The sequence below is a fragment of the Pelophylax lessonae genome (assembly GCF_965119305.1).
Source record: "Pelophylax lessonae genome assembly, chromosome: 2".
NCBI lineage: Eukaryota > Metazoa > Chordata > Amphibia > Anura > Ranidae > Pelophylax > Pelophylax lessonae.
Genome location: NC_138769.1, coordinates 426,543,164 through 426,565,008, shown reverse-complemented (window position 1 = coordinate 426,565,008; position 21,845 = coordinate 426,543,164). Strand labels below are relative to the sequence as shown.

At 48.0% G+C, this 21,845-nt stretch overlaps 1 protein-coding gene across 1 annotated transcript in view; it reads right to left on the bottom strand.

The window, feature by feature from the left end:
* LOC309547796 (galectin-9B-like) overlaps positions 1–21,845 on the bottom strand; it is a 47,844-nt gene that overhangs the window by 15,734 nt on the left and 10,265 nt on the right. Inside the window, exon 3 of the mRNA XM_082247797.1 lies at positions 13,697–13,889. Coding sequence (XP_082103923.1) covers positions 13,697–13,889 — 193 coding nt within the window. The remainder of the gene's footprint in view (positions 1–13,696; positions 13,890–21,845) is intronic.

The following is a 21,845-nucleotide window of genomic DNA, read 5'->3' as shown; positions in this document are numbered from 1 at the left end:
AATTCTGGACACAAACACTCTCAAATACTTCATAACAGGCATTAAAAGAAAACTTGTATTCTTCTTCTCCAGGGGACTCTATTTCTGGACCATAAGGCACCATACTACACAACTGGTACTATACTAAATAGCTCTTTAGCTCTAACCCTCTGAAAGAGACTACAGGGGTTTCCATTGGCCTACATGCTTTTCTACCCTGAAAAATGATTGCAAAATGTTCAAAAACTGACAGCAGGTAAGTCTTTTTGAAATGTTTGACTGCGCACATGAGATGGACTATAGCTAATATTTACTTCCCTAATTAGGGTAAAATTCTCATAATCTAATATTGGTCTCAGATATCCTACTCAGTTAACACATTTAAGAAACACTTTAATCTCCTACAGTTTATAGATGTCCGGCACATGCAACGCCCTAATGCACAGGATAGTATTAAACAGTGCAGAATTCATATAGCAGAATTGATTTCTTTCTTCTGTCTCACCATGTCTTGTCCTGGTCCGCTCAGACCACCATAAGGTCACAAATCTAGTCAGACTCTTCTCTGAAATTTCTCAACCTACCACTACCATTGGCCCTGAAGACCCTGTACACTTAGTGGCTAAATAACTCTACAGGTATTTCCAACCATACTACTGACCCTATACTAAAAGCTCTTAAAGCAGTTAAAAGTGGTATATTCAAAAAACATGGAGCATCCCTAAAAAAAGGAGAAGAGTGCTTCTTTAACAAAACTTCTGACTACTATTGTAACCCTGAAGTCCTCTCATAATAAAAACAAAAGTCCGCTATCGTCATGCAGGTACTGACTTAAACATGAATTTAAATAAGACTACTTGACCCTATGAATCGAGGGAGTGATACATGAGAGGGAATATATATATATATACACTCGTCAGCTAATAAGCAGCCCATTTTGTCTGCGGGCATGCGTGTGATTTACGCGTATTACCGCCAGTGGCGGCTGGTGTATACAGGGCGCAGGGGCGCTGCCCCCCCATCCATGCATCCAGCCCCCTAATCTGCATGCAGGGCGCCAGAAGCATGGAGCTTAATGTTTATTTTATTTTTTTTTAAATCACCTGATTAGAGCCAGGGGCTCTAATAGGGTGATGCAAAGGGTGGTCCCGGGGCACAGAGCAGTGCGCCCAGAGCCCACCCATTGTGTGACAACAGTGAATGAAAATTCGCTATTGCACACCGATCCTCCTCCTGGCCAATCAGGAAGCCGGTCTAATACCGGCTTCCTGATTGGCCACATGGCAAACCCCATGCCATTGGCCGAGGAGGAGGCGGGAGGACCAGAGAAGACGCGCCGCCGGAGTGAGAAGAAGCCACCCGCCGGGAGTCCGGGACTGAAGACAAGAGAAGCCGTAGCCCAGGCGGGCTGCTCCAGGGCTCCAGGTAAGTGCACTGCTCTGGGGGGGGCATGCACGCTAAACTCTGCATTAATGGGGGCACGGCACAATGTACATTGCATTGAAGGGGGCAAGCACGCTGAACTCTGCATTGAAGGGGGCATGTATGCTGTATTGAAGGGGGCATGTACGCTGTTCATTGCATTGAAGGGGGCATGTACGCTGGTAATTGCATTGAAGGGGGCACGCACGCTGAACTCTGCATTGATGGGGGCACGGCACAATGTTCATTGCATTGAAGGGGGCACGCACGCTGAACTCTGCATTGAAGGGGGCATGTACGCTGTTCATTGCATTGAAGGGGGCACGCAAACTGAACTCTGCATTGAAGGGGGCATGTACGCTGTTCATTGCATTGAAGGGGGCATGCACGCTGAACTCTGCATTGAAGGGGGCATGTACGCTGTTCATTGCATTGAAGGGGGCACGCACGCTGATCTCTGCATTGAAGGGGGCATGTATGCTGGTCTCTGCATTGAAGGGGGCACACACGCTGATCTCTGCATTGAAGGGGGCATGTATGCTGGTCACTGCATTAAGGGGGCATGTAAGCTGGTCTCTGCATTGAAAGGGGGCATGTACGCTGGTCACTGCATTGAAGGGGGCATGTACGCTGGTCTCTGCATTGAAAGGGGGCATGTACGCGGGTCACTGCATTGAAAAGGGACATGTACGCTGGTCTCTGCATTGATGGGGGCATGTGCACTGGTCACTGCATTGAAGGGGGCATGTACGCTGGTCTCTGCATTGAAGGGGGCATGTACGCTGGTCTCTGCATTGAAGGGGGCATGTACGCTGGTCACGGCATTGAAGGGGGCAAGTACGCTGGTCTCTGCATTGAAGGGGGCATGTATGCTGGTCTCTGCATTGAAGGGGGCATGTATGCTGGTCACTGCATTGAAGGGGGCACGCTGGTCACTGTTTTGAAGGGGGCATGTACGCTGGTCACTGCATTGAAGGGGGCATGTACGCTGGTCACGGCATTGAAGGGGGCAAGTACGCTGGTCTCTGCATTGAAGGGGGCATGTATGCTGGTCTCTGCATTGAAGGGGGCATGTATGCTGGTCACTGCATTGAAGGGGGCACGCTGGTCACTGTTTTGAAGGGGGCACACTGGTCACTGTGCATTCAAAGGGGGCACGCTGGTCACTGTGCATTGAAAGTGGCATGCTGGTCACTGTGCATTGAAAGGGGGCACGCTGGTCACTGTGCATTGAAAGGGGGCACGCTGGTCACTGTGCATTGAAAGGGGCACGCTGGTCACTGTGCATTGAAAGGGGGCACGCTGGTCTCTCTGAATTTAAAGGGGACACACTATACCTTAATTACTGAAGGCCCCTTTCACACTTTTGGGACCTCAAAGTCACGCAATTTTTTACAGCGTTTTATGCCGCAAAGCAATGCCTATTACATTTTTCTGTTTGCGCCCCCCCAAAAATTTTGAGCACCAGCTGCCACTGATTACCGCACATGTTTATATGTAAACCTAGACTAAGAAACTACTATAAGGGAAAATCCCAAGCCCAGAAGGCTTAACTAACAATTTTTAAGACATCTCAAAGACATTTAAATCACATTTCTCTATAAAACCTTGAATGTTGTCTTTACAGATTGTCCATTCACCAATGGACTCTCTTTATTGTATTCATAAGCACCCAAGAATTCAAAGCATGGAGCACATCAAATTCATCCCACCTACTGGCTAAATGTCTTAAGTCTTGCAAGGTTAAGGGACTGGGGACTGCCCCACAATCACTATTTCAGCCCACTTTCATTGTTACTCTATACCTATTTCCCTTTTTTTTTTCTTTGCTAGCCATACCACACACTCATGATAAATTAAATTCTGGATTCTTAATGCAACATATAAAACTCTTTTTTGTCATTGCCACATATTACTTATATCCATATTGTTTTCTCATTGTACTGTATACTGAAACTGTTTACTTGCTTCCACTGAGTCTGGGGGAGTGAGTCCAGAGAAGATCACCTTGGGATAGGGCAGCAGAAGACACAGTGTCGCATTCATGAAGCCAGGTTTCGGTAATGGCGAGTAAATTCAATGAATTAGCGATAAAGAGGTCATGGAGAGAGGTGATTTTATTAGAGACAGAGTGGGCATTCCAAAGGGCACAGGAGAAAGGAAGTCTGGTCTTGGGAAGAAGAGAAATGGGAACTAAATTGTGTTGATTGCGACTGCAGCCAGAGGGTGCAGGGTAAATGGTGTGTTGAGTACAGGTAAATGATGGGGGCCCAAGGTTTGAGGATATATCTTCAGAGGTTAGGAGAAGCAAAAAGGTGAGGGAGGTAATATAAGAGTGTGATTTATATGAAGGGACATGCCCCAGTGTCCTAGAGATTTTGTGTGCAAGTGGATGTGAAATAGCAGTAGATGGTGAGTGCAGTAATAAGGAGAGGACAGAAGTGAGGGTGATATCTATAAGCTGTGGGGTGGAGAAGAGGGGTGAAGGAAAGAGAATTTAAGGATAGAGGACACGGCTGCCAGAAGCAGTGGTAGAGAGTGCATGTTACAAGGAGAAAGAGCTGAAGGGGTAAACAAGGTCACCTATAGTCTGTGTGGTGTTTTTCTCAGTATTTCCTGTGTTCATTCACTTTGTGCATACACTGAAGTGCAGAATCAGAACTGCTCCCACTTTTAAAAATAGCCCCACTTTGAGAAAGAGCTCCACAGAAAACGCGCCCCCCCTTTGCAAACGAACTTCCTCAGAGTTCGTATTGTGATCTCCAGGTTCTCCACCAGAGCAGAGGGAGACTCTGCTCGCAGAAGGAGATCGTCCAAGTAGCCCAGTACTGCGATCTCCCATTGGCGTAGTAAAGCTAGCACCTGGGCTAACACTTTAGTAAAGACTCGAGGAGCAGATGCAAGACCAAAGGGTAACGCCACAAACTGATAATGCTCCTCTCCCACAGCAAAGCGCAAAGTGGAAAAAATGGTGGTGACTGGCACATATTGGAGTGTGAAGGTAGGTATCCTTGATATTTATAAAGGTGAGGAAATCCCCCTGATGCAGGAATGTCACCACCATTCGCATGGACTCCATTCTGAACTTCTGTACTCACACAAAGCAATTTCGCGCCTTGAGGTCCAGGATTGGACACACTTTGGCTTCCTTCCTGGGAAATGTATACAGGTTTGAAAAAAAAACCCTGAAAACGTTCCCGAGGTCGGAACCGGGACAATCACCCCTTGAAGGAACAGGCTTTGTACCACCCCAAACAGGCCCTGTAAGCAGTCTGGGGTTGGGCGCAAGTTGGAAGGAGAAAATATTGCCGGGGAACAAGAGCGTAACTCGATCTTGTAGCCAGACCGAATTACTTTTTGGACCCACTTGTCTTGCACCCGGGAAGTCTACGGGTCCAGAAACCAGCCAAGACACCTCCCCACCCCGATACAGTTGGGGGCGTACCTTCATGCAGAAGGAGCCTTGTCCATAGTCTGGAGAAGACCAATCTTGGCTTGCCAGACCAGGTTTGTTTAGATGCTCTAGAAGAGGCCCTGAAAGGCTTTGAGCCCTTGTCAGTTGACCCTGAGGAACGAAAAAACTTTTTATGAGCTGAGAAGGAAGGCCCACGTCTACGACAAGGTTCCTTGTCCTTAGTAGCCTGCAGAAGAAGAGTACTTTTCCCCCCTGTGAGACCTTTAATTATGTCATCCAGGGTAGCTGCAAACAGGCGATCTCCTTGAAAAGGAAGATCAGTCAAGGCCTTTTTTGAAGTCTGATCCCCAGACCAGCACATGAGCCAAAAGACACACAGAAGGACCACTATCAAAACAGAGAGGCGAGCCACATCCAAAGAGGCATCACAGATAAACTGCAGCCCCTGGACCAGCTGGTCTGCCAGCTTGGCAAAGGCAGGGGGGAGCTGTTCCCCCTCCAGGTCACGGTGTAGGAGCTTAGCCCACTCGGTCAGAGTTTGAGACACTAGGGCAATGGTGAATACTGGCATCATCACTGAACCAGCAAGAGTGTACATAGTGCGGGCCACAGCCTCCATCTTCTTATCAGCCGAATCCTTGAAGGCCAGGGACTCTTCAATCGGAAACATGGTTGCCTTGTTTAATCTCGAAACCGGAGGGTCCACCACCGGTGGCACAGTCCACTTCTTAAGAAGGGACTCCTCATAGGGGTAATGCCTAGTAAAGCGCTTAGGGACCCCGCGGGGATGCTTTGGTCCTCCCCACTCTTTAGCGACAATTCTGTCAAAATAGGTGGGGAAAGTAAAAACCTTTGCCGCTCTGGATGGATTGTGAGTGCTAAAAAGCACCTGCGCCTCAATTTCAGCTTCAGTTGCCTCCTCCATCTTCAGGGTCTCACGCATAGATGCAATCAATGCATCCACCAGCGCCTTTTTGTGAGCGATCTCAGACGTGTAGGAATCATCCACACTATCAGAGAATTCTAGGCGCGTGGTTGCAGACCAAGCAGGGAGACCCACGTCTGCGGCGGCCAAATCAGATTCAGGATCTGATGAGACAGATGAGGCAGGGGTGCTTTTTGGTAGCCCGTCGGCCACAAGCCACCTCCAGCCGGGACACAAGGGACTCCAGGACCGTCGTCAGTGCATGGATGGATGGTTGGGACCCGCAGCTTGGTGACTTTGAGGGCCTTCTGGTTGTCCTGGTTCCTGGACTGGCGGATTGCTGGATGACCTCGGGACTTCTGGATTTTTGCCCTGACTTTTGCCGTTGGACGGACGATCCTCATCCTTTTTTCCCCCCTTTTTTTTTTTGGCTCTCCCGGACACTGGCGGGTGGGGGGGTATGGGGGCTCCGGTGGGGATTAGCGGCCCTAGTTCCCCCTTTTGTTTTCTCCCATGGTCATAGCGTATTTTCCATTTATGACTCTCCTGTTTCTTCAGTTTATTTTTCGGGCGACACTGCGGAGGCTCGTGAACTCAGGACTTGTCGCGGTTGACGCTTTCCTGGCACATGGTCCCCCATTGACCAATGGTTATGTTTTTTTTGGGGTCTCAGGCTCACCCGAGTTATGGGGGTGTTGCAGGGTGGGGGGAGGGGGGGGGAGTTCTCTTGGGAATGTTCTGTTCTTTTGTTTAATCATCTCTTTTCTTCTAGGTTTGCCACCAGGGTACTGGGTTAATATTGTGCACATTGTTTGTTTTGCTGCTGCCTTATCTCCTATATGTGGGGGTGCTGTGTGGTGGGGGGTGTGTGTGCTCTCAGGCTCGAGAGGTGATCCAGCGGCTGCCCCCCGGTTATTAATTCTTCTGCTTGTCCTATGGCTCCACTAAGAGTCTTAACCTGGAATGTGCGGGGCTTAAATTCTAAATTTAAGAGATCCCTTGTGTTTTCGTTCCTACAAAAGCACCGCCCGCACATTTGCATCCTACAAGAGACGCATCTCACGGGGGCTCGGGTTTTGTCTTTAAAACGGTCGTGGGTTGGGTCCTACTATCATTGCACCTTTTCCTCCTACTCCCGGGGTGTCAGTATCCTTATACATCGCTCTCTGCCCTTCACGCTGCTGGATCTCCATCTTGACCCTAAGGGCAGATACGTGGTTCTACATGCTATGTGTGATCGCCTTGAACTTGTTATAGCTGGTCTCTATGTGCCGCCGCCGGCAGCTATGTCCGTCCTGCATAAGCTTCGGAGTGTGGTTGCTGGCTATCCTACCCCTAATGTGATCTTTGCGGGTGATTTCAATATGACCCCGAAGCCGGCTATGGACCGGTTGGGTGGTGACCAGGCGTCTGACTCGGCCCTGGCCCGTTGGGCGGAGGCCCTAGGGCTGGGGGATGCGTGGCGTTGGAAGCATCCCACTCTGCGACAATATACTTGCCAATCGGCCTCACATGCCTCCTTTTCGCGCATAGATGTGGTTTATGTTGGCTCGTCTCTGTTGTCGCGGGTGGAGGAGGCTACCATCCTGCCCCGGGGCATCTCTGACCACGCTCCGGTGCTGGTGAGTTTTATGACGGATACGGCTGCGGGCCAGGGTTTGTGGAGACTGTCTAGGTTCTGGGTCACGGATGAGCGGGTGGTGCCGCCGGTATCCTCTGAGCTGCAAGCCTACTGGGGTCACAATGATGGCACGGCCTCTCCGGCCATGGTGTGGGATGCGTTTAAGGCGTTTGCCAGGGGACGTTACCAGTACACAATAGCTAAGGTTCGGAAGGACTCACGGGCCCGCCTCTCCTTGGCGGAGTCCACGGCGGCTTCCCTTGAGGCGGGTTACCTGGCCTCGCGGGATGGTGGGGTTTATGCTGACATGCAGGCGGCCTATAGGGAGGTGGCACTGTTCCGCGCGGAGTCCTGCCGCAGGTTTCTCCTCTCCCAGTCCCAACGTGTGTTTGAACAGGGGGAGAGATCAGGTCGATTGTTGGCGTGGTTGGCGTCGGAGCGCTCGGGGACGGTGGGCATTGCCAATATTAGAACGGGAGACGGGACCCTACTGTCGGATCCGGGTTTAATTAACTCTCGGTTTGCGGAATACTATGCTCAGCTGTATGAGTCCAGGGTAACTTATTCCCCCTCTGAGCTGTCAATGTACTTGGAGAGTATAGATTTCCCCTCACTCACCCCCGCCAAGGCCCAGCTGCTTGACGCCCCCATCTCCTTGAAGGAGGTTCGCAAGGCTATCAAGTCTCTCCCTGTGGGCAAGACGCCTGGGCCTGACGGGCTTCCTACAGAATTCTACAAGACGAATCTGGAGATGGTTGCCTCCCGCCTCCACGAGACGTTCCGCGACACACTCAAGGCGGGTGCTCTGCCGCCCTCTATGTCGGAGGCTGTTGTGGTTGTCCTGCCTAAGCCCGGGAAGGATCCCGAATTGTGTGCCTCTTACCGGCCTATTTCACTTTTGAATGTGGATGCAAAAATCCTTACTAAAATACTGGCCAATCGCCTTAACTCGGTGATTCTGTCTCTGGTGCATGGCGACCAAACTGGCTTTATGCCGGGTAAGGGCACGGACATAAACATTCACCGCCTACATACTAACCTGGCACACGGGGTGGCCAGCGGTTCCCGGGGTGCAGTGGCCTCTCTTGATGCCGAGAAGGCTTTTGATTCCGTAGAGTGGGAGTACCTGTGGGAGGTGATGTCCCGCTTTGGTATTGGACAGCGCTTCATTGCCTGGGTTCGCCTTCTCTATGAGGCCCCTGTCGCCCGGGTCCGTACTAATGGCCTCCTCTCCCCATCTTTTTGGTTATACAGGGGTACCAGGCAGGGTTGCCCGCTCTCCCCGGGCCTCTTTGCCTTGGCTATTGAGCCTCTTGCCATCTTGCTGAGGGCGTCGGACGAGGTGGGGGGACTGGGGGTTGGCCCCGTAGTGGAGCGGATCTCTTTATACGCTGATGACACTCTGTTATACTTGAATGACACCACTGATTCTCTGGTGGCGGCCTTGAGTATAATTGATCGCCATGGCGGATACTCTGGGGTGAGGATCAACTGGTCCAAATCAAGCCTGCTCCCTATTGATGCTGCGACGCTTCCTCCCTCCCCCCTGTGGCCCCGCTGGAATGGGTTTCTCAGTTCCGCTATTTGGGGATCATCGTGAAACTGGATCTCTCTTGCTACCTAGCGGATAATCTGGAGCCGGTGCTTCGGCAGCTGGTCGCTAAGTGCCAGGTTTGGCGGACGCTCCCCCTGACCCCTGTGGGACGCATCAACTTATTGAAAATGACCTTTCTCCCCAAGTTTTTGTACGTTTTTAGAAATACCCCCATGCCCATACCGGCGTCTTTTTTTCGTCGCCTGGATAGTGTTGTCTCTTCCTTCATCTGGGCGGGGTCGGTTCCGCGTATTTCTCAACGGAAATTGCAGTTGCCCTTATCCTCCGGGGGGCTGGCCCTTCCATGCTTTCGGAAGTATTACTGGGCTGCGGTGCTGGTCTCCGTTCGTTGGTGGTTCGCTCAATCCAGGTCCAATCCGGCGGTCAATCTTGAGGCGGCGATTTTGGGCTCCTATGCGGCGTTGACTAACCTGGTGTACAGGGGGGCTGGGGCTGTCCCTCAGGTGACGCTTCCTATGCGGACGGTGGTGCGAGTGTGGGACCAAATGTTGGGAGCCACGGGGGAGACTGGCACGATATCGCCCTACACTCTTCTGTGGGGTAATCCCAGGTTGCCTCATTTTCGCTCCATTCCTTATCCGGCGGTGTGGGCGCGGTATGAAGTGACTATGATACAACATATAATGCCCTCGGGTTCCCTGCTGACCTTTCAGGCCCTGCGAGACAAATTCCATCTCCCGTCCCGGATGCTGTTTCGGTTTCTGCAACTTAGACATGCGGCCCAGGTTCAATTCCCGGCATCTCCTACACTTGCCCCCCACGTGGTGGAGAGGTTTTTGACCACGCGTAATGCTGATAAACTGCTGTCCTCTATCTACCTTAGACTTACATGCGGTCGGCTGGCTCATGACCCCCATCTGCTCCGACAGTGGCGGCAGGATGTCCCCACATTGTTGGAGGATGATTGGGATCAATGTATTCCTCACTATATCCCCACGGTAATGTCGGCCAGAGATAGATTTATTCAACTGAAGTTCTTGCATAGGGCATACTACACCCCGCAACGCTTGGCTAGGATATACAGCGCCCACTCTGACTTATGCACTAAATGCCAGCAGGCGGTGGGCACCTTTCTCCATGTTACGTGGGAATGCCAGCTCCTTCAGGAGTATCGGAAGGGCGTCGTCCGGGAGCTCAGCGCGGTGCTGCAGATGCCGGTGCCCTTGGACCCTAGGGTCCTCCTTTTGGGGATGGGGGAGCTGGTGACCCAGGCAAAGTACTCTAAACTTCTACTGTTTTTCCTCTGCTTCTACGCCCAGAAGGCGTTGCTGTTGAAATGGAAGGGGGCTGACCCCCCACGGTTGCACAATGGAGGGCGTTGGTAGATGCGGCTCTGCCCCTCTAAGCTGACCTATATGGGGCGTCAATGCCCTCAAAAATTTGGGAAGATATGGGATGTTTGGATCGCAACTAGACCACTGTAGACCCAGCCCTGTTGTGTTGTTGTTGCTCCCGGGCCCTGGTGGCGAGGTTGTTACCATGTGGGTGTGGGCCGTGGGGGGTGCGGGGGCGTTTTTGCGTCCCGGCTCCCCCGTGGCTCGCCCTTCTGGGGCTCCCCCCAACGCCTCCCCCTCCCGGGGGACCCGGGGTCTTGGGGGACTGTGCATTATTGAGGCCCTGAGGTTCATACTGTCTCTTTAGATGATGGCCAGTATCTCTGTCTGTTTAATTAATATGTCTGTTCTTAATGTGCAATTGCTCTCTTTGGATCGTTTGTTAACATTTATGCTCACGGTGTATTCATACCTTGTTGGCACTGTTAATTTATAACTTGTTTTATATCAATAAAACGTTTCTGTTAAAAAAAAAAAAAAAGACTCCATAAGTCACCAGGGGGACCCCACAAAAAGTGTAAAACACTGCTAGGGGACAACCCCCACCCGGTCCCCAGGCACAAAGCACCAAGCGATCCACAGTAGAGATGGAGAGGACCCCACCAGACTTACCACCCACAGAAACAGGCAGCTGCTGTTACTAGGAGAATCTGCACTACACGTGCGGCGATCAGGAAGTAAAATGATCCAGGAGTCAGCACCCGGGGACAAGGGGCTCCCGCCGCCAAAATTGCCACCCACAAGGCTCCACTGTCATGGCTGCCGCTATTTCCAATGGCAAACTACAACAAAATGGCCACCGGACTACACAAACATGGCCGCCATGTATAGAAACACACAGGCTACAACAAAATGGCGGCCCGGTGTGGCACCCCATGGCTTACAGGGACCCAGGAGGGAAATTAGACCTCAAGGACAGATCCAGGCAGAACAAGGGGCCCTGGCAGGAGCCCCCACCAGGTACAACCCCCCCCCCCTGCACAGTTGATCATCCCATCTCAAGTGGCGCACCCCCCGACCCCATCGCCAGTTAATGCCCTGCCCCCATCCCAGGAAAAGTAACCAGACCACCCAAACAGCCCCAGCGTGGGGGGAGGGGGCAGGATGAGAAACTTGGCAGGGGGGGGTGCCTGCGGGAAGAAGGGGAACCCGGGGGTCCGACCGTCTCAAGGAGGGGCCCATGTCCACCCCAAAACCCTCCAGGGGGAGAGGGGGGGACAGCTAATCCCCTTACCAGGAACCAGGCCAGGAGGAACGCTGCCACTCGGGCCAAGACCCAGTCGTATGCAACCTCACGAGACGTTTAACTTGCAGGCCAGCCCCCATCCGGTGGGGCTATGTCGCTGGCCAGACTGGGGAGACCACTGGATCTAGATTATCCAGCCCAGTCCGGCAGTTAATTGTAGATCTCACAGGAAAAAAAAACAGGAGCAAAATTTCTATCTAAAAAGAAAAAATTGTCAGGACCAGAGATCCCAGCAAGGAAGGAACTAAGTCCTTACTCCCAACTAGGCAGAAAAAAAACTGAGTGGCTATAGCAGAGAGAGGTAGTATATCCCCTGGCACTGCCCATGAGTGTAGCAAGAATCATTTTCTGCCTAGTGTCCTATTCCTGTAGGGGGCAGTATAACCCAATGGTTATGAATATCAGGAGCAATTAAGTTGCTGGAAACAGCATTAAATACACTAAACTACAATGCTTAATTGTGAACTGTGCCTCAGATGGATCCCATGTCATTACAAGAGGACATCCAGTACCACTTACACTGTCATTTCCAGACCATTAAAGGTTTTTTTTTTATGAATGTGTGGACTGTATATTTCTATTGTAAGCTTCAAGTTATTGTAAAGCAACGTTTTTAAAAAAAGAAAATAAAATAACAAACATGTTATACTCCTCTGTGAAGTTGGTTTTTGCACAGAGCAGCCCAGATCTTTCTCTTCTTGGGTCCCTCGTTGCTGCTCCTAGCCTCTCCCTCTTGTTGAGTGCCTCCACAACAAGCAGCTTGCTATAGAGGCACCCGAGCCGAGCTGCAGCTCCGTGTGTCCATTCAGACATGGAGCTGACGTTCGGCCCCGCCCCCTCCCTCTCTTCTGATTTTCTAACTGACTTTGACAGCCGCGGGAGCCAATGCCACTGCTACTGTATCTCAACCAAATAGGAAAGAGAGTCCCGGACGAGCGAGGGACTCATGGACATCCCTGGACAGAGATGGGGCTCAGGTAAGTATTAGGAGGTGCTGGGGGAGGCTGCTGCACACAGAAGGCTTTTTTTTCTTATTGCATAGAATGCATTAAGATAAAAAACCTTCTGCCTTTACAACTCAGTTAATGATTTTTACTAATGAGAAAAAATCAGGTGCGCTAAATTCACATGTGTCACAAATCAGGAGGTTAAATATGATACTACAATAAGTATCTATCACACTCCTGTGATGTGTGCCTGGGTTGATGTACAATCAAGTGTGTATACAATAAAGCATTATATACTCATATGCATGAAACATAAACGTGATGAATGAAACCGTGATTGGGTAAATATCACTCAGGTGAAAATCAAGGAAGAACACAAACGTGCACACTGGAGTGATTATCAACATAAAGTGTCAATTAAATCAATCGTTGACACCACTGCATGATGTGTACAAAACGTAGGAAGGAGGGGAAGGTGCATATAGTCCCAACTATTGCCACACAAGTTTATGGTGAAATCCACACGGCAGATTCCCCTGGACTTGTCGGGTGCAGATAGATTCCACCACCTTATTGGGGACTGGCCCCTTACCAGAAGGAAGAAGGTCAAGGGCGAAGTGTCAGCTCAGAAGTGTAGTAGGTATTCAGGAGAGCAGGTGAAGCACTCAAGTGGGAGGTTCAGCCTCTTACCAGATCACACAGTAGTAAGGCTAATGTCACACTATTATCGTGGTGCCTCTCCCCAATCCTGGACATCCACACTCTGGGCGATGTCTCTCTGTTGTCACAGGTGAAGACTTCCACACGTGTCTTTTGTTATTCTGAAGAAATCACTGTTTGTTCCTCTGTGCCTCTGTTCTGAGTGGGTGTAATGGGAGTGGTTTCATAATTATCTATCAGCTGTGGCAGCTGCAGGGTTCTAATGAGGAAATCTGCTGGGCCATACACAATGATTTTTACTATTTACATTTAAATTATTTCATCTATGCTGCTAGCAGGTCCTTTCTCCATGTTAATATCATAGCTGTGACTATAACAGTTTACAAAGCAGCCTCTATTTACTTTGCTATTTCTAACAACGGTTCTACAAATGTACTCAACAGTTGGTTGTTGGATAATAACCTTATATGTGTACCTGACCTAAAAGTGTAAGTAGCAAAAACACACCTGTTCTTTAAAAATAAATACATACTTTGTAGTCCTGGTGTGTAACCATGATGCGGATCTCAAAGGGCTGTCCTCTGTAAAAAGGCAGCTCCTGTTTGCGTTCTTCTTTTCCCCAATTCTGGTGCTCCTTGGTATTGCAGACAACAACGCCACCATCAAATCGAGGGTTGAAATGGAAAGCGATGTCTTCATTTCCACACTGGAAATTCACAGCAAACCTGTACAATCAATAAAGAAATCATCTTATCTGTGGGAAAGTTTTTAGCAGGAATGCAATACTTTCTGAAGGCGAGCTCCGTACAGAATTGATTTTTTTCTTCATTCATAGGTGTGTGTTTGAGCTGAATAACATACAAAATTTCTATAGAAATCTTAGATTTCGGTGGCAAAATTTCTCAAGATTAATTGCTTTTTTTTCATTCAGCCGAACGGAAAAAAAAAAACATACGGATTACACCATCCATGAGGTGGATGGGGGAATCCTTCCCGCTGTGCCCTTGTATACTTCTGCTGTCAGAATACACTGACTGAGGCTGCAGCTGGTGATCGACAAAAGTTTTCCAACATTCCCATGCAAAAGAAGTCAATCATTAGATCGACTTCTGTTAAGTGGGAATAGCCATGGATGGATTAAAATTCGACCAGTCGCTGCTGTACAGACATGTGCAGAATGAAAAAATGTAACTTTCGTTGAGTTACTCATTTTGTTTTGTTGTATGTTATTCGGTGTCAACCGGTTTCACATTTTTCCAATAGCTGGTTCTATTCTATTTGAAATTTGAATTTTGGAATATGGCTATATTTTTTCTATTTTATTCTATTCTATTCAAAATTGGGAAATTGGGAAGATGGCTATGTTCTTTCTATTTGATTGTATTCTATTCGAAATTCGAATTTTGATATTTGAAATTCGGAAAATGGCTATATTCTTTCTATTTTATTCTGTTCTTTTTTTTTTTAAATTCTATTCTTTTTTTCTAGTCTATTCCTTGCTATTCTTATGTACTGTATTCTATTCTATCATGCTTTGTTCTATTCTGAAAAGTGTGGCATGCATTTGTATTCAGCCCCTCTTAGTCAATACTTTGTAGAACCACCGTTCGCTGCAATTACAGCTGCAATTGTTTTTGGGTATGTCTCTAACAGAGTGAAATTCTTTGCCCATTCTTCTTTGCAAATTAGCTCAAGCTCTGTCAGATTGTATGGAGAGCGTCTGTGAACAGCAATTTTCAAGTCTTTCGATTTGAAATTGGACTTTGACTGGGCCATTCTAACACATGAATTTGCTTTGATCTAAACCATTCCATTGTAACTCTGGCTGTGCAATTAGGATTGTTGTTCTGCTGGAATGGAAGGTGAACCTCCGCCCCAGTCTCAAGTCTTTTGCAGACAGGTTTTCTTTTCCATCTCCCCATCAATTCTGACCAGTTTCCTTGTCCCTGCTGAAGAAAAGCATCCCCACAACATAATGGGTGGGGATGGTGTATTCAGGGTGATGTGCAGTGTTAGTTTTGTATAAAGTACTCGAAACCCATACTTGAGTAAAAGTACAAGTGCTCTATCAAAAAGTGACTTGAGTAGAAGTACTAAAGTATTCAACATTTTTTGTACTTAAGTATTGCAAGTAGTTTTTTTAAAAAATTTTGCTACTCAAGTACTGAAAGTAAAAGTACCAGTAGTTTTGAAAAAAAAATTGCTGAAAGTAAAAGTACAAGTACTGTGTTATGTAGTTATTAAAGAAAGAAGTCAAAAGTTTGAACATCATATTGTTTTTTATTATTTCAAATGCAGCTTTTATTTATACATACAGTAGCTTTTATTTTCGTATGCGCTGATAATACACATGTTTTGAGTTTCATGAAACCTGCCATCTACTGTTCTGGCAGTGGTAATTTTTATAATTGTAACGAGTAACTATGCAGCACAAAAAAAAAAAATATCAGAGTAGAAGTATTGAAATCATTGAAAAAATGTAGTGAAGTAAAAGTGGAAGTAGGAGAAAAAAATTCTACTCTAGGAAATACAGATACAGCCTTTCGGTACTTAAAGAGGTTGTAAACCCGTACAACTTTTTTTTTTTTTCTTGGCAACCTGTAAGAGAAACACATAATGAGCTAGTATGCATCGCATACTAGCTCATTATGCAATACTTACCTTAGAACGAGCCCCCGCCGTGCAGCCTGCTTACCTGTATGACGGGCGACATGTCCAGTCGCCCGTCTTCCGGGATCGCGGCATCCGGCCATCTGATTGTCCGGAGCCGCGGTGACGTCACTCCCGCGCACGCGCGCGGGAGCCGACAGTCGCGGCACGGATCTCTGAAGAAACGGCACCAGCGGCCGTTCCTTCAGAGCGCATGTGCCAGTGACATCACTGGCTGCATATAAGGTAAATATCTCCTAAATGGTAGAGGAGATATTTACAGTACCTATAGGTAAGCCTTATCATAGGCTTACCTATAGGTAAAAGTGTCAGAGGAGGGTTTACTTCCTCTTTAAGTACAGTAGTGAAGTAGTTCTACTTAGTTACTATACATCTCTGGTTTTCTTCCACACATAGAGTTTTGCTTTTAGGCCAAAAAGTTCAATTTTGGTCTCATCTGACCAGAGCACCTTCTTCCACATTTCCTGTGTTCCCCACATGGCTTCTCACAAACTGCAAACAGGACTTCTTATAGCTTTCTTTCAACAATGGCTTTCTTCTTGCCACTCTTCTATAAAAGATGGATTTGTGGAGTACACGACTAATAGTTGTCATGTGGACAGATTCTCCCACCTGAGCTGTGGATCTCTGCAGCTCTCTCAGAGTTACCATGGGCCTCTTGGCTGTTTCTCTGATTAATGCTCCACAACTTTATCCCTGAGCTGTCCGGTGGGTTCCTTGGCCTTTATGATGCTGTTTGTTCACTAAGGTTTTCTAACAAACCCCTGAGGGCTCCACAGCTGTATTTTTACTGAGATTAATTGACACACAGATGGACTTATTTACTAATTAGGTGACTTCTGAAGACAATTGTTTCCACTAGATTTTAGTTAGGGGTATCCCAGTAAAGGGGGCTGAATACAAATGCGCGCCACACATTTTATATATTTATTTGTAAAAAAGTTTGAAAACCATTTATCATTTTCTTTCCACTTCACAATTATGTGCCACTTTGTGTTGGCCTATCCCCCCAAAAAAATACATTTACGGTTGTAAAATGACAAAATGTGGAAAACTTCAAGGGGTATGAATAATATTTAAAGGCACTGTAAATGACTGGCCAATGCATGTAAGATACTGTGTGTGTGTATAAATATATATATATACTGTATATACACACACACACGCACACAGTATCTCACAAAAGTGAGTGCACCCCTCACATTTCTGTGAAAATGTTATTATATCTTTTCATGTGACAACACTGAAGAAATTACACTTTGCTACAATGAAAAGTAGTGAGTGTACAGCTTGTATAACAGTGTAAATTTGCTGTCCCCTCAAAATAACTCAACACACAGCCATTAATGTCTAAATCGCTGGCAACAAAAGTGAAAGTGTCCAAATTGGGCCCAAAGTGTCAATATTTTGTGTGGCCACCATTATTTTCCTGCCTTAACCCTCTTATGCATAGAGTTCACTAGAGCTTCACAGGTTGCCACTGGAGTCCTTTTCCACTCCTCCATGACGACACCACAGAGCTGGTGGATGTTAGAGACTTTTCGCTCCCCCACCTTCTGTTTGAGGATGCCCCACAGATGCTCAATAGGGTTTTGGTCTGGAGACATGCTTGGCCGGTCCATCACCTTTACCCTCAGCTTCTTCAGCAAGCCAGTGGTCGTCTTGGAGGTGTGTTTGGGGTCATTATTATGTTGGAATACTGCCCTGCGGCCCAGTCTCCAAAGGGAGGGGATCATGCTCTGCTTCAGTATGTCACAGTACATGTTGGCATCCATGGTTCCCTCAATAAACTGTAGCTTCCCAGTGGCGGCAGCACTCATGCAGCCCCAGATCATGACAACACCATGCTCGACTGTAGGCAAGACACACTTGTCTTTGTACTCCTCTCCTTGTTCCCGCCACACACGCTTGACACCATCTGAACCAAATACATTTATTTTGGTCCCATCAGACCACAGGACATGGTTCCAGTAATCCATGTCCTTAGTCTTCTTGTCTTCAGCAAACTGTTTGCGGGCTTTCTTGTGCATCATCTTCAGAAGAGGCTTCCTTCTGGGATGACAGCTTGCAGACCAATTTGATGCAGTGTGCCACGCATGGTCTAAGCACTGACAGGCTGACTCCCCACCCCTTCAACCTCTGCAGCAATATCTCTTAAAAATGGTATTTGGTTTGCTCCTTGTTATAACACACTTGTATTACATAACTGAATAACGACACTGCTCGCTCCAATGTGAGTTTACGGCGAGTAATGTCTTTCAGTCATGTCATTCATCCAGTCATCAAATGTGCAAAGAATTTTCATACAAATGTTTATACAAACATTCAATCGAAAATCTACAAGTATAGAGCCAGTTTAGGAGCACTTCCCTTGAGTATGGGGATACCAGTTGGTAGAGTCTAGCAATGAAGTCAGGAAAAGTACGGCACAAGTAGCAAAGGGAAACTATATTACAATTGCAAAGAATAGGTTTTTCACACTAACAAAGGTAAGAGCTTTCATCAGCTCTGTAGGACATTTAGAAGTTTTGAAATAGAGTAATTGTTCACATTTTATATAGAATTGGTATATATATATATATATATATATATATATATATATATATATATACTGTATATATATCAAAAATCCAATTTTCTCTTTTGTTCATTGACGGACACGGCACTTCATCTTCATGACTGTAGGAACGTCCTAAAGCAGTGTCACACATGAGGGTGGGAACAGCAGAATAAACTTCCCCAAATTTAAACATACCCAACCAGGTAACATGGAGCTCAACTGAGAACAACTGGAGCTTACCTGAAAAAAAAAAAAACCCTCAAAGAGGAAAAATGCTCTAAACAGCAGCCTGCAAAACTTTGCGGCCAAAAGAAGCATCTGCAGATGCCAAGGCAACCACTTTATAAAACTTTGTGAATGTGTGTACAGACGACCAAGTGGCCGCCTTGCAAACTTGCATCACTGATGCCTGATGACGGAAGGCCCAGGAGGCACTAAGCGCCCAAGTAGAGTGTGCCCTGACAGGAAAAGGAAGAACCTGACCCTTAATAGAATAAGCCTTAACCACAGCCTGACTGATTCATCTGGAAATGGTCACAGCAGAAGTAGCCAGCCCCTTGCGAGGTCCATCTGTGAGGACAAAATATGGGTCTGACTTCCTAAACGACTCCGTAGCTGCCAGGTAGAGTACACCCTGTTAGCCCGAACCACATCCAGGCAATGCAAGGCAACTTCCTTGGGATGCATAGGCTAAGGACACAGTGAGGGCAACACAATGTCCTCATTCAGATGACATTCAGAGACGACCTTTGACAGGAAGGACGGACATGGTCGAAGAATCACCTTATCCTTGTGAACCACTAGATAAGGTGGACGACAACACAGCGCTGCCAGCTCAGAAACTTTGCATGCAGAAGTAATAGCCACCAAAAAGGCCATCTTCTGGGACAACTTAAGCAGGGGAATCTCCTGAATATTCTCAAAAGGGAGGTTTCTGAAGAATTGACAACACAAAAATTGAGGTCCCACGGCGGCAATGGCAACCGCACTGGGGGAACTAAGGTACGTACCAAGGAGTGTGTGGCCAATGGAGGTTGAAAGAAAATCACCAAGATCGAAACCTGGCCCTTGATGGTACTCAAGGCCAAATGCTGCTCGACCTCTCGCTGGAGGAAGGCCAATATCCGAGTCACCGAAAAGGAGCGAGGGTAAACCCCAAGAGACTTACACCACGCTATGTACATCTTCCAAGTATGATGGTAAATCTTCCTGGAAGTAGATTTTCTAGCTTTTAAAAGCGCAGGACTCACCGATTCAGACAACCCTCTATCCTTCAGCACCTGGCTTTCAACAGATAAGCCGTCAAAGCCAGCGAGTGTAACAGATCTTCCCTGAGAGAGAGTCTCCAAGGAGCATCTGTGACTACCTGTACCAGATCGGCATACCAAGACCGGCGAGGCCAATCCAGAGACACTAGGATGACTGGAATCCCTTCTGCCTCGATCCTGCGCAGGAGTCTCGACAGATGTTTGAGAGGAGGAAAGATGTATATCAGATGACAATGACTCCAGGGAGCCACTAAGGCATCCGAGGCGTCGGCTAGAGGATCCTGAGACCGTGCCACAAACCTCTGTACTTTCCTGTTGAGGCGAGAGGCCAACAGATCCACCTCGGGAGTTCCCCACGGAAGACACATCTGACAGAATACCTGCGGATGAAGTGAACATTCTCCTTGGTCTAACGCCTGTCGACTGAATAAGTCTGCCTGCCAATTTTCCACTCCTAGAATGTGCACAGCAGAGATGGCTGGAACAAACTGTTCTGACCACCCTAGAATGCTGGCAACTTCCAGAGCTGCCAGAACACTTCTTGTGCCCCCTTGATGATTGACATAAGCCACGGCCATGGAATTGTCCGATTGAATCCATACCCGAAACCCCTGGAGATGATTTGTCCAATAATCCAGACAAAGTCTGATTGCTCGGAGCTCCAGTACATTGATCAGTACATTGATCCAGTACATTGATCGGTAGTCTGAACTCTTGCAGACCCCTTGAGCACACTCCGTGCCAAGGACGTCTCCCCACCTTGATAGGCTGGCATCCATGGTGACAACGGTCCAGTACAGGGGAAGAAAGGATTTTCCCTGAAGAAGAAAGCGAAGCCACCAAATCAGGGACCCCCTCGTGTACCGGCTCAACAGGATCAGATTGTCCAGAGACGGAGCATCCTTTTTCCATTTCACCAGAATCTCCTTTTGTAGAGTTCTCATGTGGAACTGTGCAAACGGAACCGCCTTGAAGGTAGACACCATCAGGCCAGGCACCTGCATGCAAGTTCGAAGAGATGATCGTCTGCTGGACAGCAGAAGCCAGATCGCCTCCTGCAACTTCTGAAGTTTTGCCAGAGGGGTAAACACTCTGGCCGAGGCCGAGTCCAGAGTCAGTCCCAAATAGTCCAGGCTCATGGACGAGACCAGAGAAGATTTCTAAAGATCAGAATCCAGCCGAACTCCCTCAGCGTTTGCAGAGTGATCTCCAAGTTGGCCAACAGAGCAGTCGAAGACTCTGCTTGCAAAAGCAGTTCGTTCAGGTACCCCAAGATCGCGATCAATTGCCCAGATGTAGGGATGCCACCAATGTGCAAATGGATTTCATTTGAAACTTCCATACCCGCGCAAAGCAGTTTAGTGCCTTGAGGTCCGGAATTGGACGCACCTTGCCCTCCTTCCTGGGAACCGTAAACAGGTTTGAATAAAAACTTAAAAAATGTCCCAACATCGAAACCAGAGCAATCCCTCCTTGAAGTAACAAGTCTTGCACTGCCCCATAGAGATCCTGTAAGCGATCTGGGGATAAGTGCAGGTTGGAGGGAAAGAACCTTTCAGGTGGATATGAACGAAACTCGATCTTCTAGCCGGATTAAATGACTTTGTGGACTCAATTGTCGTGAATCAGGAAGACAGCAGACCCCGCTCTTGGTTTGCCCATCTAAGGCTTCTTGGAACCCCCATTGGAGGCCCGGAAGATTTTAGATCCCTTGTCATGAGATCCAGAGGGACCTCCGCTTGTGAGCAGAAAAGGAAGCACCCCGTCTGCGACGGGACTCCTTACCCTTGGAAGCCTGAGGAAGAAGAGAACTCTTTCCCCCTGTGAGGCCTTTGATGATGTCATCCAAGGAAGCTCCAAACAGGCAATCCCCCACGAATGAAAGATCGGACAAGGCATTTTTAGAAGCCTGGTCCGCAGACCAGCAATTCAGCCAGATAATGCATCACAGAACCACTGCTGAGACAGCCAGTCTAGAAAGCAGGAGAGTGGCATCCAATGAGGCATCACAGACGAACTGTAGCCCTTGGACCAACTGATCCGCCAGCTACACAAACTCAGGAGGGAGCTGTTTCTCCTCCAGGTCCCAGTGTAAAACTTTAGCCCATTCAGTCATAGCTTGTGACACCAGGGTAATGGTAAACACTGGCCTAAGTGCCGACCCAGCCACAGTGAACATATGG